The sequence below is a fragment of the Berghia stephanieae genome, chromosome 3, assembly GCF_034508935.2.
Source record: "Berghia stephanieae isolate SIO BIC M18660-M18661 chromosome 3, UCSD_Bste_1.3, whole genome shotgun sequence".
Lineage (NCBI taxonomy): Eukaryota > Metazoa > Mollusca > Gastropoda > Nudibranchia > Aeolidiidae > Berghia > Berghia stephanieae.
This window is the reverse complement of record NC_088362.1, coordinates 6,504,902-6,522,401: the sequence shown is the minus strand read 5'-3', so window position 1 is coordinate 6,522,401 and position 17,500 is coordinate 6,504,902. Positions and strand designations below refer to the sequence as shown.

General features: G+C 37.3%; 1 protein-coding gene across 4 annotated transcripts in view; it reads left to right on the top strand.

Annotated features, from left to right (window-relative positions):
- LOC144967071 (frizzled-9-like) overlaps positions 1–15,203 on the top strand; it is a 39,754-nt gene extending 24,551 nt beyond the window's left edge. For all 4 annotated transcript variants that reach the window (XM_078903884.1, XM_078903888.1, XM_078903887.1 and 1 more), the window contains exon 3: positions 9,060–15,203. In XM_078903884.1, the coding sequence (XP_078760010.1) occupies positions 9,060–10,825 (1,766 nt within the window). In that variant the 3' untranslated portion in view covers positions 10,826–15,203. The remainder of the gene's footprint in view (positions 1–9,059) is intronic.
- The last annotated feature ends 2,297 nt before the right edge of the window (positions 15,204–17,500 follow it).

Here is a 17,500-nt window from a genome sequence, read left to right as displayed (position 1 = left end):
ATTCTGAAAATGGCTGGCAAGGAGAGGGTTAATATAATGTATGATTATAATTGAGCATTTATATAGCGCAATATCCACTTAACGTGCTCAATGCGCTTTACAAGGGCTCCCTGGTCAACAGCAACATTTAACATGTAGGACGAGACATGACGCCTGTTAGGCGATATTACAATTTTTCGGACAAAGACAACGCTGTTAACGGCCAGGTACTCATTTTACACCTGAGTACGGTGAGAGAATGTGAGTAAAGAGTCTTTTCCAAGGACTCAACTATGCGCCGAGCGAGGCTCGAACCCAGGACCTTCCGATCCGAAAGCGAGTGTCATACCACTAGACCACATAGCCGCACATTATAATGGTACCCTTTTTGAAGACTTTTCTCATGCGGGCAATGACTGGGTTGCCTCTCATTCAATGTTATAATTTAATATCAATTTTATGACGATATCTTATTTTCTAATCATATCGCTATATCGTTATCGATTTAATCTAGAAATATGATAAAGTATCTATTTTTAACGATAATTGGTCATCTAAAAAAAAGATGATAAAAGATCTCTTTTATCATCCACAAATTTAGCATTCGCTTATCTCAACTAGATTCAAATTTACCGACCCGACCATGAAATACAAGCTGGCTAGCCAAGTGCACATGAATTTTTCATGGCATTTTATTGCTTGCATGAAAGAAAGATCGCCTGAGAACAAAACTCGACTTCAAGCGTGAAGCCTGTCTGTTTTTACGCTTGTATTATGTGCAAATTTGTCATGAGATACGTGCAATGTTTTAATGGTGTCTTGTTGATCGAATGGCTCCAGTTATTACATTAAAAAATAATGATGATAATAATAATAATAACATTGAAATACATACATATAAACACACACGTACACACACACACACACACACACACACACAAATATATGTATATATATATATATATATATATATATATATATATATATATATATATAAACATTTTTTATATTGAAAAAACGACGACAACGACGACGACGACGAGACTATTATGATGATGATGATGATGATGAGATGTGATGATGATGATGATGATGTATGATATAATAATAATAATAATAATATATAATAATAATAATAATAATAATAATAATAATAATAATAATAATAATAATAATAATAATAATAATAATAATAATATAATAATAATAATAATAATATAATAATAATATAATAATAATAATAATGACAGAAAGCCCATTTGCGGCAATGTTTCTTTTATAGAGATATATGACTGACAAAAACAAAAAAATTACACTCATTATGTAATCTCTAACAACCAAATCCCTTTATGAGTTAAAGTCTTCACGATATAAAACCGATTTGAGGCAATGGCTCATATTATTCTAGATAAATGCATAACGTTGATTATGATATGCATTTTTGTACAGAAATATGAATAATAAATTTTTTACTTGGAGCGCTTGGCTTGTAGTTGGTTTGTTTACAAATAACTTCTCCACCGGTGACGTACAATCAAGGGACGCTACTCTTCCGCTAATCTCATTCCCTATAAACCCGACAAAAACTATAACGTCACAGTTTTTGTCATTTTTAACTATAAAAATTCCTTTTGTCCACTACAGCAGAAAAAACGTTACTTACGATATATAAATTTGAAGGGAAAAGTAAAAACTGGTTGTAAGACTATCTTAAGTCAACTCTTATTTCCACAAATGTGTCACCTCTCAGTTAAGATATTTCTTCAAATTTGAATAACTTTTTTGCTTTTACTGCGACAGGAATGTCGATTTGACACAAGGTGCCCAGTATTTCAACCCATAACATATCTCTCAGTGCCAAACTATCGTAACTTGAGTTAAACGAATATTTCACACTTTTGTCATTTTTAACAATCAAATCGCCTTATAAAAACCCTTCAAGGCAATGGGTCACTTAGAGATATATAACTGACAAAACTAAAAAATTACACTCATTATGTAATCTCTAACAATCAAATCAAGTTTTGCACCCTACCCTCGATATGCCGATGGGTCAAATAAAGGTATCGACATATATCAAACTGACAGAAATTTTAAAAATTCACACTTCTTGTTATTTTTAACAATCAAATCCCTTCTGGTCCACAAGACACATAATACCGTTTTGTGGTGATGGGTCACAACTTGAGATTCGAAATGTACAGCCATAATGTGATCTTGTGGTATGACAATCGCCGCCTTCTGATCGAAAGGTCCTGGGTTCGAGTCCTGATCTGAGCGGCGCATAGTTGAGTCCTTGGAAAAGGCTCTTTGTCTTTACTCACGTTCTCTCACCGTTCTCAACTGTTGTTTAATAAGTACCTGGCCATTATCAGCGTTGTCTGTCTCTGTCGGAAATAAAATAAAATTTGCAATATCGCCTAATAGGCGTCATGTCTCGTCCTACACGTTAAGTGTTGTTGTTGGCTAGAGACCTTTTGTAAAGTGCTTTATGCACGTTTTAATTTAATGGATATTGCGCTTTATAAGAGCTCAAGTTCTTTTTAATTTTTTAATGTGTAAAGTTGCATTGAAATGCTGAGACCTTTGAAATATGATCTCAAATATTATCTGCAGCTGTTTAGTTTTTCTTTAGCGGCCATTATCGCTTTGTTTGGGGTCTCTCGCAAATCATTTATCTCTTCCTCATAAAAAATAAACAATAAGAAGCGATAACCATCAATGAAATAAAAAAAAAAAAAATGTCATTGCTTTATTATGATTGCTTCTTGCCATGTGCATTCACGTAATATTTTATTACCGAAATATAAAAACTAGATCTCTCTCTACATGTGACAAAAATTCATGACAGAACTTTTGAAAATTCAACCCGGTGATTTTTAAAAAAGTCAGTCAATTGTCTGCTATTAAAAATTGTTATTGTTGTTCTTTATTTCCTCCTCCTCCTCCTCCTCCTCCTCCTCCTCTTCCTCCTCCTCCTCTTCCTCCTCCTCCTCCTCCTCTTCTTTATCATCCTCTGTCTTATTCTCCTCTCAATCCTCCTCCTCTTCATCCTCCTTATCCTCCTCTGTCTCCCCTTTCTCTCACTCCTCTTCCTCGTTCTCCTCTTCCCTACTCCTCCACTTTTCTTCTTCTTCTTCTTCTTCTTCTTCTTCTTCTTCTACTACTATACTACTACTACTACTATTTACTACTACTATACTACTACTACTACTACTACTACTACTTACTACTACTACTACTACTACTACTACTACTACTTACTACTACTACTACTACTACTACTACTACTACTACTACTAACTACTACTATACTACTACTACTACTACTACTACTACTACTACTACTACTACTACTACTACTACTACTACTACTACTACTACTACTACTACTACTACTACTACTACTACTACTACTACTACTACTACTACTACTACTACTACTACTACTACTTACTACTACTACTACTACTACTACTACTACTCTACTACTACTACTACTACTACTACTACTACTACTATTACTACTACTACTACTACTACTACTACTACTACTATCTACTACTACTATCTACTACTACTACTACTACTACTACTATCTCTACTACTACTACTACTAACTACTACTACCTACTACTTACTACTACTACGACTACTACTACTACTTCTACTACTACTACTACTACTACTACTACTACTACTACTACTACTACTACTACTACTACTACTACTACTACTACTACTACTATACTACTACTTCTACTACTTCTTTTTCTTCTTCTTCTTCTTCTTATTGTTATCATCATCATCATCGTCCTCCTCCTCCACCACCACCTCCTCCTCCTCCTCCTCCTCCTCCTCCTCCTCATGATGATGATCATCATCATCATCATCATCATCATCATCATCATCATCATCATCATCATCATATCATCATTTTATTATTATTATTATTATTATTATTATTATTATTATTATTATTATTATTATTATTAGCATTATCATCATCATCATCATCATCATCATCATCATCATCATCATCATCATCATCATCATCATCATCATCATCAATAATAATTACAACTTCCTATTTGTGATAATATTGTTTACGAAAGGTGTATTAACAAGCCTCAAAAATTATCAGACTCTATCATTTTTCAATTGTTTTCAACATATCAGCTTACATCGACCACAGCCATATCATTATCAATGATATTACACTACAGTTGAATAAACACCTCCATTGTTCTGTCAGATATTAAAAAGGGGGTTAAGGGGTTTCTAATCGTAATATTGATGATGTGCGGCTATGTGGTCTAGTGGTATGACACTCGTTTTCGGATCGGAAGGTCCTGGGTTCGAGCCTCGCGCTCGGCGCATAGTTGAGTCGTTGAAAAGGCTCTTTACTCACATTCTCTCACCGTACTCAGTTGTAAAATGAGTACCTGGCCGTTAACAGGGCTGTCTTTGTCCGAAAAATTGTAATATCGCCTAACAGGTGTCATGTCCCGTCCTACATGTTAAATGTTTATATTGACCAGGGACCCCTTGTAAAGCGCTTTGAGCACATTTAGTGGATATTGCGCTATATAAAGCTCCATTAGAAGCTCCATTAAAACGAATGTAAATAATGTGTAAAGCCTCCATTTACAATATAAGAGAGATTTTGGTTTACAATTCTGTATTCCCTTTTATCAACACAGATATATTTTAAAATGGATAGTGTTTAAAATAAAAACAATTTAGAATGAATAAATAAATAAATTAAATTAAAATATAAATAAATAGAGAGATAAATAAATGAATAAATGAATGGAGATTTACATAAAGGCACAAGATGTAAAAATATGATAAAGGTTTTCCAGATAAATCCAATTTAACACAGGGATTAATTCGATATAAACTTGAGTTGGAGACAAACAAGAAGACTTTTCTTCAAGTCTGAGTGCGTGATTTCTTGGCGAAACAATGAATGGTCAACTTAAATAAATAATATATCGCAATAGTCTTCAACAGTCGTAACGTCACTTCCTTCCTAATGACGCATGGTAACTTAGTAACACTGGCTCTAAACTATAGGAACAATGGCGGACGCCCGTATGAAATATTTCTCTGGCGAGCATAAAAGCGTATCCAGAGGAAAAAAAATCCCATAAATTTGATCATGTTTTGACTTTTACACAATCTGATCACAAGGCATATGAAAAGTTCTAGCCAGCATGAAAAATAAAAAGTAATGATTTTCTTTGTTTAGAACCAAGATGGCCGCCGTTGCCGGGCGGCGTGAAATCAGGCTATTGAATCGTATTCATATTGTCAGTAGATGTGAGAGGAGAATATTGGCGCTCTACCGACGTGCGGCTATGTGGTCTAGTGGTATGACACTCGCTTTCGGATCGGAAGGTTCTGGGTTCGAGCCTCGCTCGGCTATAGTTGAATCCTTGGGAAAAGCTCTTTACTCACATTCTCTCACCGTACTCAGGTGTAAAATGGCGTCATGTCTCTTTCTACTTGTTACCTGTTGCTGTTGGTCAGGGACCCTTTGATTTAACCTCCTAAATGTATAGACGGAACGACATTGACACCACTCAGCTCTTTGTTATTATTTTTTAGATTGCCATTTGGGTGATTCGTTCTCACCAAATTATATCAATCAGACCATAAACGTTCAAGGTTACAAATAGTTTTGTGTATTGGTACGTTATATCCGACTGATGGATTTTGTGAGCATTTTACCTAAATGCATAGCATCAACACTGTCGGATTGGGAAAGGAGGAATGGACGGATTCGAACCATTATTATTTGCGTGTGATTCGAGTACCTTACCAAATTTAAATCCTGGAGTGCTGAATCACATGACTAATCCTTGCTGGCTCTTTTTGCCGCCAGCTATTTAATAATAATAATAATAATAATAATAATAATAATAATAATAATAATAATAATAATAATAATAATAATAATAATAATAATAATGATAATAATAATAATAATAATAATAATAATAATAATAATAATAATAATAATAATAATAATAATAATAATAATAATAACAATAAATGAGCTTTTATATAGCGCAATATCCAATAAACGCACTCAAAGCGCTTTACAAGGGGTCCCTGTCCAACAGCAACACATAACATGTAAGACGAGACATGACGCCTGTTAGGCGATATTACAATTTTATTTTGGGACAGAGACAACGCTGTTAACGGCCAAGTACTCATTTTACACATGAGTACGGTCAGAGAATGTGAGTAAAGAGCCTTCTCCAAGGACTCAACTATGCGCCGAGCGAGGCTCGAACTCATGACCTTCCGATCCGAAAGCGAGTGTCATACCACAATACCACATAGCCGCATATTTATAGCACAATATCCACTCTCTAAATAACCATATATTATTATTTTTTCCCTTTCACAAATCACACCTCGGCAAACACTGACATATTATAAGGAGCACCGCCAAAAATTCGTACAGTCATAAAGTTATGAATGAACAAAGCTCTTAAAACTACTGGTGTTTCCTTTTTATGTTCATGTCTCATTTCCTCATTGTTCAGGCCTGGCGAATCTACAGGTCTATAAAATTCTAACATGAGAATTTCTTTCAGGGCGGACAACTCCGCTTGTAAATCGCTAGAGTGGGGATATTGACTGGGAGAGGTGAAAAGGAATTCTTTTTAAAAGGAGAGTGGAAAAGAAAGAAAGAAAAAAAAAAAAAAAGGGGGGGGGGTGTACTTAATGAATAATAATATTTTATATGCGCGTGTTGTATCGCCCCCCGATGAACAAAGCTCCGAAGACCAGTCAGATTTAAGCATAAAAGTATATATTATATTTCCCAAAATAGTATAATAATAATAATAATAATAATACTATATCTTCACAGTTGAAACGTTTTTAGAGCAAGTTTTGGAATCAGAGCAAAGAAAGTAGGGCTAGTTTACGTTTACAATAAGAAACAAACAATAAAAGAAAACAAACAAAAACAATAAAAATCAAAGCAGATAAGAAATGTGTGCCAATTTCATTTTGATGGTGGTGTTACTTATACTCTCTTTATGACAAACAATTATTCTATAGGGAATGAGATTAGCGGAAGAGTAGCGTCCCTTGATTGGAAGTCACGAGCGGAAAAGTTATAAGAGAGAGAACGTCAATATGGTTTTGCGCATGCGTTTTTCGTCCTTGCTTCCGGTGAAAGCGGCACGAGACACTTCACCGAAAGCGAGGACGAGAGAGAAGCATGCGCAAAACAATGTTGACGTTCTCTCTGTCAGGTGAAGTAAAAATCAAGGGACGCTACTCTTCCGCTAATCGCATTCCCTATATGGCAAACCATAAAAGATGCTGTATGTTTTTTTTCTCAGTACTATAATATCGACCAAGAAAAGAATGGCATCAATGCCCTTTGGTGATATTATCTTCATTGTAAGATGTGTATCAACAAAATGAATCATATTCCGTCTCAATTTCCACATGGAAATTCTTCTTTAACGGTCTATTTCAAGGGAAGACTTGAAAAACTCGCTTACTTGCTCAAAGTTACGTAATTCCTGGGGTGGGGGTGTGGGGGGGGGGGGGAGTAATCAAACTCGGAATTACGAAGCAAAGACCATAATATTATCATATACCGCTGTGTCAGGTTGCTGTGGTCAGATGAAAACAATAGCTGAAATGGTTCATTGAAGGTTGAGCAAAGACTTTCTGTGTACTTTGTGCGACTATGTGGTCTAGTCGTATGACACTTGCTTTCGGATCGGGAGGTCCAGGGTTCGAGCCTCGCGCTCGGCGCATAGTTGAGTCCTTTAAAGCTCTTTACTCATTTCTCTCAGTATTCAGGTGTAAAATGAGTACCTGGCAGTTAACAGCGTTGTATGTGTCCGAAAAATTGTAATATCGCCTAACAGGCGTCATGTCCCGTCCTACATGTTAAATGTTGCTGTTGACCAGGGACCCCTTGTAAAGCGCTTTGAGCACATTCAGTGGACATTGCGCTATATAAAGCTCAATTTAAAAAAATATTTTTCATTGAAGTGTGAGCAAACACTTTCTGTGGTCAATGAAGGGAGAGTATCCGTTTTCTTCCTTTCCTCCATCATCTTTTGAAAGATGAGTCATCGTGAATGTAATGTGCCTTGCTTGTAAATAATATTGTTGTTATTTACCATTGTATGATGTCTTATTGAACATTTAAAAGAATCTATATTATAGTAAGGACCAAGAAAAACGTGTTGGGTTAGGAGAGGTTTGGGGGAGGTGTGGTATTGGATTTGAATGAATACGATGTCTTTGTTTACTTCAAACTCTTAATTTTATAGAAGTTTTATTGAGGTGAAAGGATATAAATCGGGTGTGTTGTTGTTTTTTTTTTTAATTTGTTTTTTTTTATTGTAGGAAAGTAAATCTAAAATTTCATGTATCTGATATTTAATTCGACTTGCAAGCGCCGTAAACCCTTAAAAACAAAACAAAAAAAAAAAAACAAAAAAAAAACCCACAAAAACAAACCCCATTTAATTCGACTTGAAACAACCCGACATTATCCGGATGGAGACACCTCACCTCACCTAACCTCATGCTCCTGATCGTACAGGAGACATGGGATATGATTTGGCAAGAACCTCCCCAGTTATGTCCTCGGCTTTCCTAGTTTAGATGGTTAGAGGCCATGGGTAAAAAATTAAATCATTTGAATGAGGTATATCGTATTGTCAACATGCTGTGGTAAAACAAAATAGAGATTTTATTTAGAGCAATATCCACCAAATATGTGATCCATTGTCTCAAAACGGTATTATGTCGGAACGAACCATATGCTTGAAAGCCGAGTTAAATGTTAAACTGGTCAGGAATATAAATCATTGTGAATAGCACCCTAAAAAATGGTATCCGTTCTCCTCAATAAAACATACAAACTCAACACAAGTCTGATATTTCTGGCTATAAATTCAGTTTTCAACATCTTAACCAACCCGACTTAATACCGTTTTGAGTTGAAGGGTCACATATGTTCAAAGAGATTAACAGGGTACACATATTAATAATCATGTCTGATTTTTTTTTTGTTCATCCAGGTCAAGACAACCAGCGAGAGGCTGAGGCCCGGATTCAAGATTTCCTTCCTCTAGTCCAGACCGGCTGTTCCCGACTTCTCAAGTTCTTCCTGTGCTCGCTGTACGCACCAATGTGCACTGAGCTTGTCGATGATACTCTCAAAATCCCCGCCTGTCGATCAATGTGTCTTCAGGTCAAGGCCAAATGCGAGCCCCTTCTCCTAACCCTGAGCTACGAGTGGCCTCCCATGTTAGATTGCAACAAATTGCCAGACAAATCCGTTCGGGAAAGTCTGTGCATGGCCGCACCCAATGTCACAGAAGAACCCGACTTCGACCCGAAATCTCTTCCCGGTGGAAAGTTAAATATGAACTATAGAGATTGGAACAAACTGATCAATAAAAAGAACCTTCATAAAAACACACATTTGATTTCTAAAGTAAAACAAGACACACCGGACGACACGCAAACCTCAAGTCGCCGTGATTCATGCCCAGCTCGTTTTGTTCATGTCGACACGTTGACAAAATCCAACAACAGTTGTGCTCCAAGGTGCGGTATTGATGTGTTGTTTCGACAGGAAGACAAAGATTTCGCAGAAATTTGGATGATAGTCTGGGCTTCCTTCTGCGCATTCTCCACCATTTTAACAGTTTCTACTTTCATTATCGACACAACACGATTCAAATACCCTGAAAGGCCAATCATATTTTTATCCATGTGTTACCTTATTCAATCCTCTGCGTACATAATCCGACTTTCCATAGGATCTAAAGCCATCTCTTGTGATAACGCTCCGGACGGGCGACCGTTTTTGATCCAGGAAGGATTAGAAAGCACTTGGTGTATAATCGTTTTTCTTCTCATCTATTTCTTTGGAATGGCCGGATCTGTCTGGTGGGTAATTCTGACCTTGACCTGGTACCTCGCAGCTGGCCGGAAGTGGGGACAGGAAGCCATTGAGGCGTTTTCAAGCTACTTCCATCTCGCGGCATGGGCGATTCCCGCCATTAAGACTATAATAATTCTCACAATGAGGAGAGTGGACGGGGATGAGTTGACAGGGCTGTGTTACGTGGGGTCTCAGGACGTTGTAGCTCTGACGGCTTTTGTACTCGTTCCTCTTGTCGTGTACCTTCTCGTAGGATGTGTATTTATTCTAGCAGGATTTGCTGCCATGATGCGAATTCGGCACAATCTGAAGCAGGATAGTGCAAATATCAATATTAGAAAACTTGAAAAATTGATGGCCAAAATCGGTGTGTTCTCTGTTCTATACACAGTGCCTGCCATCTGTGTAATCGGTTGTCATCTTTATGAAAGACTTAATTTTAAACTGTGGAGGAGCACAGCTATGCAAACTCCTTGCCCAGCAACAACATCAGCATCTTCATTATCGTCATTATCATCATTATCTTCATCCTTATCAGCATCATCATCATCATCATCATCATCGTCATCTTCTTCATCGTTTTATTGTCCTCTAGATCATTCAATACCAACAGTTGAAGTTTTCATGTTAAAAATGTTTATGTCATTAGTCATCGGCATAACGAGTGGAATGTGGATTTGGAGCAGAAAAACAGTGAATTCATGGAAACAGTTTTGTTCCAGAAGGTTCGGGCGTCGAAAACCCGTCAACTTTAACGCTGAATATCACCAAGCCCCAGTTATTCACGCGAAAACCAGTCCCCAGCAAACCACTAGCAGTATCAAAATTGGAACAAGCAGTAGTCTTGCTGGGTCTGGCATGAGCTCAACCAAAGTGATCGCCTCTAGAATTTGAACAACAATTACAAGTTTGAATGAACCTACTCTAGTTTGTGATAAATATGTCACTTGTGGCTGAGTTAGATCTAACATATCTAACTTCTGACTCCACATAAAATATGTTGACCTGCAAAAGGGCACACACTCCCAGTCAGGCTACTTATTCTGCCTGCTCTCGCCGTTCACGTAGCAGATTAGCTGGATCTAATATAATATTATCAGATCTGGCGGAAAGTACTCTGCACTGGATCCTTGTCCTGTTATTATACAAGGGGATAGCAAGCAATTGTTACTACCCTTTTCACCTACGTCCCCATAGGGCCGAAGACTCTTAATGAGTTTTTTTTTTTTCTTTACTCATGTTGGAAAACAAGCGATAAAGCATTTTCAGAATACAGGCTTCAATCGCCGCAAAACGGTCCTTTACGGGATGAACCTCTTGCTTAAAATTAAATGTTATGCATACTTTTACCACAAGAATTGATATACCTACATAACTTTACTTTCGCTGTGGAAAATGAGTTCTATGCCATCTTAAAAAGAACGTCAAAGAACATTTAATCGTCTAATGAAGGGAATATTGTTAAAATGATTAAGGTTCTAAGTGTGTTGGACATTAGGCTTACAGTAAGGGCTATACTTTGATTTCCAAAAGTGTATTTGATAACTAAGTTAGGTCTATAAATCCTTTGTTTCAACAGGCTTAGATCGTGGCCTTTGTTAACTTATAATTTGACGCTTGGACAACTTGTATTTTGACGCCATTTTCAGGTCAGTGCACCGCCTAGTGAGTTGTCGTTAGTAATGCTCAAGGAAACGACTGATCTCATTGGTTGAACTATTGAATACAACTCACGATTTGGTTTCTTTGGTGGTCTGGTGTTGTATTTTGACGTAATATTTTTGGTCAGTGTAAGGGCTCACCCACATCGGAGACTGACTCCGACGACCCGGCACTGCCCTCCTCTGCCGTCTTCCGGAGACAGACGTCGGACACTGACAAAATGTGACCCTCCGTCTGAAAACGGTATTATGTCGGGATGATCCAGACCCCAAAAAGTGAATTTAGAGATAAAATTATGAGAAATTGGAGCTTAGAAGTTTTTGCAATGCAAGATATAGTCTTTATACTCCACGATAACGCACAGAAATTAAACCCAAGTTGGATATTTGTGGCTTTGAATTCAATTTCCCTTACCGAGTGGATCCCGACATAATACCGCTTGATACGGCGGGTCACAAATACTAAGAATAAAAAGAAGAGCCGCTCGACCTACCCATACCAAGCACCTGAAAAAACGGCAGAGGACGTCGGGTGCTTGGTATGGGTAGGTCTAGCGGCTCTTCTCTTTATTCTTAGTATTTTGTCCATGCCCGACGTCTTTATCCGGAAGACGGCAGAGGACGGCAGTGCCGGGTCGTCGGTGTCAGTCTCCGGTGTGGGTTAGCCCTAAGGCTGTAACCTTCGTTAAATTGTAGCCTGAACACAAGGACTTGTATTTTGACGCCATTTTTAGGATGTTTCACTACCAAGTAAGTTACTTGTCGTTAGTTGAGCTCAAGGAAACAATAAATTGATCTCATCGGTTGAACTATTGAATACAACTCACGATTTATTTTCTTTTAGTGATCTGGCCTTGTAATTTGACGTAATTCTCTGGTCAGTGTCAGGCAGGCCATGAATTTACGAGAGCTACGCTCAGAGCGCTTAACAATAAGTAAAGTCACAAGTCCTGCAAATTCTGAACGCAGTTGTTATATATAAGAGCCAATTGAGTCCTTCAGCAAATAAATATTGGACTTAAACTTAGACTTAAACCTATCTATCACGTGATAAATTAAGGTCTAAAGTCCAAAATTTAAGTCCAAAATGATTTGCTGAAGCTCTCTATTAACCAGGGCCAAAGAAAGGAAGAATGGAAAGGTCTTGCAACTACAGACCTTAAGGATATTTATGCAGTCATGAACGGTGATCATTTATTATTGTTTGTATTTTTTGTTTTGTATTTTTTGGTTGTTTTTTTTTTTTTTGTTATATTGACAAATTGTAAAATTATCCTATAATGTTACTAATACACGTGAAGAATGATAAAATGGCGTTTAAAAACTTCAACATAATGTGATTTCTCTCTGACTGTTTCGCTGTTAATTGACTTATCTATTTATATTAATTTTGGCATAATTTGTGTGTCGCATGTACAGGTCTCTGTGATATCGTAGTGTTTGTCTGTGTTACAGTGCTGTCTCAAAATGACCAAACGCGTTTTAACACGTTTTGGTCTGAAAACGCATACTTCATAATATTATAATGAATGACCTATCATCTCAAAATGGTTTTATGTTGGTATGATGTAGGTGCAGAGAATCGATTTCATAGATAAATGAAAATAGGATTCTTGGGTTATGTCTATACTCGACTATGTTTTACCGGGGATTATAAATAAAGTTTCTTAACTCATTCAACCCTAACACCGACTATATCCGTAGTTTATCCGGGTTACTTTTACCCCATGCCTATTTATTACATTTTTCTGAGACAAATTATAGGCGTACTATCAAAGTTACTGTTTTTAGTTTTTACATCATGGTAGTTGAAAAAAAAAACCCATCCATGTATATGCTCATTTTGTATATTTTCATATCCAATTTTGAAAAGTAGCAAAAATCTCTAGGATTGAGTGAGTTAATGTTCAAAACCTAAAATTGCAGGTCTCCGGATCATTTTAACATTAAATTCAACTCTTAACATCTATCAAGTTGAAAAATACACATTTTATATACAATAGGCTTCAACAGTCATGACGTCACTTCCCTCGTCATGACGCATAGTAACTTAGTAACTGGTTTGGTTCTAAACTATCGGAACAAAGGCGGACGCCCTTATGAAATACTTCTCCAACGAGCAAAATAACAGTTTATCCAGAGGAGAAAAACATTATAAATAAATCTGATCCTGTTTTGACTTTTATCTATTCTGATCACATGACATGTGAAAAAGTTCTAGCCATGCATGAAGAATAAAAAGTAACGAATTTCTTTGTTTAGAACCAAGCTGCTCGTTGCTGGGCGGACGTGACATCAGACTATTGAATTCAATTGTTCATATCTTACTCTTCGCGTCTATCTAGTTCACCTACCTATTTTGAGACGGTGGATCACTTAACTCACTCAATCCTAGACATTTTTGCTACTTTTCGAAATTGGAAAAAAAATAAATTAAAAATGAGCATGTATACATAGATAGATTTATTCAACTATCAGTAACATGCAAAAACGAAAAACATTAGCATTGATACTACGCCTATAATTTGTCTCAGAAAAATGTAATAAATAGGCATGGGGTAAAAGCAACACCGAGTAAACTACGGATATAGTCGGTGTTAGGGTTGAGTGAGTTAATGTATCAATATTTTCAGCCCAAAATAACAACAACAAAAATAATTGTGTAGTCTGTATACGGAGCGCTGGTGTCAAACATTGTCCAAACGCCCCAAAAATTGTATCGTCTTATATGTGACCCCTCGTCTCAAAACGGTATTAAGTCGGGATGACTAAGACGCTGAAAATTGAATTTGTAGCCAGAAATATCAGACTTGGGTTGAGTTTATAAACTTTATTGAGGAAAATAAATAACATATTTCAAATTGTTGAATACCAATCATTCATAATTTTGTCCAGTTTACCTTTAATTTGACTTTTCAGCATCTGGTTCATCCCGACATAATACCGTTTTGAGACGTCGGGTCACATATGTACCGCCATTCTCTGAAATTTTAAAAAACAACCTGTTTTTAAGATTTTGACCAGAAAGTTCATCCTTCAAATATCAATCGATTAAAATGACCTTCATCTTGTCAAAAACAACTCTCAAACATGGGACTCACTCAATTTTAGACCCAGGTTCGAGTTGGTTTTTTTTTTTTTTTTTTTTTTTTGGCAAGATGAAGGTCATTTTAATCAATCGATCTTTGAAGGACGAGTTTCCTGGTCAAAATTTAAAGACTTTTTTTTTTTTCAGAGCACGGCTATGTAGGCCTAAGTTGTCATTGGGAGAAATAAAATATTTTAGGGAATGAGATTAGCGGAAGAGTAGCGTCCCTTGATTAGACGTCACCGGCGGTAAAGTTACTAGAGAGAGAACGTCATGTTGGTTGTGCGCATGCGTCTCTCGTCCTCCCTTCCGGCGAAAGCGGTATGATACACTTCACCGAAAGAGAGGACGAGAAAGAAACATGCGCAAAACCAATTTGACGTTCTCTCTGTAAGGTGACGTCCAATCAAGGGACGCTACTCTTCCGCTAATCTCATTCCCTATTGAATTGCATTTAGAGCATGTTAAAAACTCATGAGCAGATGTAATGAATAAATGATATTTATGATTAAATACATCCAAACAGATCTAAGAGTTTTTGAAAGTCTGTGTGTAAATATAATTTCAACAAGGATTGACGTGAGTAGAAAAGTGCCAGAAGACAATACAGTAGAAAAGTGCCAGAAGACAATACAGTAGAAAAGTGCCAGAAGACAATACAGTAGAAAAGTGCCAGAAGACAATACAGTAGAAAAGTGCCAGAAGACAATACAGTAGAAAAGTGCCAGAAGACAATACAGTAGAAAAGTGCCAGAAGACAATACAGTAGAAAAGTGCCAGAAGACAATACAGTAGAAAAGTGCCAGAAGACAATACAGTAGAAAAGTGCCAGAAGACAATACAGTAGAAAAGTGCCAGAAGACAATACAGTAGAAAAGTGCCAGAAGACAATACAGTAGAAAAGTGCCAGAAGACAATACAGTAGAAAAGTGCCAGAAGACAATACAGTAGAAAAGTGCCAGAAGACAATACAGTAGAAAAGTGTCCAGAAGACAATACAGTAGAAAAGTGCCAGAAGACAATACAGTAGAAAAGTGCCAGAAGACAATACAGTAGAAAAGTGCCAGAAGACAATACAGTAGAAAAGTGCCAGAAGACAATACAGTAGAAAAGTGCCAGAAGACAATACAGAATAAAAATATTCGCGGTGATGGGGGCTCGAACCGTCGCCATCGTTAAGTTATATATAGCCTGACACTGAAACCCAAAAAGACTGGCATTTTGACGGCATTATTTGGTTTCTGCACCGCCTAGTGAGTTGTCGTTAGTAGAGCTCATGGAAACAAGTGGCCCCATTGGTTGAACTATAGATAGTATGCAGATGACGTCACTCAGGCCTTTGTTATTGTTTTTGCCATCCGCGTTTGTGAGTTGTTCTCACGAAACTGTATTAACCAGACTATAAAAGTTCATGGTTACACAGAGTTTGTGTGTTGGTCCGTTATACTTCCGGATGGCAATGTTGTGAACTCCTTGGCCAAGCGCATTCTATCTATAGAATACAACTCACGATGTGTTTTCTTTTGTGTCCAGACTGGCATTTTGACTTCATTTTTTGGTCAGTGTCAGGCTATAGATAGTATGCGCTTGGCTAAGAAGTTCATAACATTGCCATCCGGAAGTATAACCGACCAACACACAAAACCATGTGTAACCATGAACTTTAATAGTCTGGTTAATACAGTTTAGTAAGAAGTACTCATAAACGCGGATGGCAAAAAACAATAACAAAGACTCGATTGACGTCATCTTCATTCTATCTATAAGTTAACGATGGCGACGCTCGAACCAACGACCTTACTGGTACGACAATTACACCTGGCCGGGGAGAGGGTAGCGCTACTTATATTGTCAGAGCTATCCTACCAGGATACCATGTGTCTTCTGGCACTTTTCTAATCACTTCATTCTTTTTTTGTAATTTCAACAAATTTTGATCTCATTACGTTTTACTGTAACATTTTTTTTTGGAGAGGACTACATACACAATGGTATAGCGGCTATGTGGTCTTGTGGTATGACACTCGCTTTCGGATCGGAAGGTCCTGGGTTCGAGCCTCGCACTCGGCGCATAGTTGAGTCCTTGGAAAAGGCTCTTTACTCACATTCTCTCTAATACGCTTCAACAGTCGTAACGTCACTTCCCTCGTAATGACGCATGGTAACTTAGTAACTGGCTCAAAACTATCGGAACACTGGCGGACGCCCTTATGAAATACTTCTCCGACGAGCATAAAAGTGTATCCAGAGGAGAAAATAACTACAAATCTGATCATGTTTTGACTTTTATACATTCTGATCACAAGCCGTATGACAAGTTCTAGCCAGCATGAAGAATAAAAAGTACAGATTTTCTTTGTTTAGAGCCAAGATGGCCGCCGTTGCTGGGCGACGTGACATCAGACTATTGAATCCAATTAATGGATTAATTCAACACTCTTATTCAATCATGAAGACATCTTGGAATTAACAAAGAAAAATTTAACTTCCTAAACACTCAATGTATATTTTCTAAAAGGCAAAGAGGACTACAAGTAGCCTCCTTCCTCTTCGACTCATTAAATGTGACTTATCGCCTCAAATCGGTATAATGTCAGGATGCTTTAGATGTCGCGCTGTGTGACTCACTTTGTGGCGCTGCGCTGCGGCTGACGCCTGTGTTATTACAGCAGTCTTCCCTTGGAATAGAGACCCTATAGTCAAATTCCTCCTTGGGAATGTCAAAATGGAAATTTTATAAAGAGACAGCGGGTATTTAAAGACACCTCCCCACTTTGAACGTGCGGCTATGTGGTCTAGTGGTCTGACACTCACCTTCGG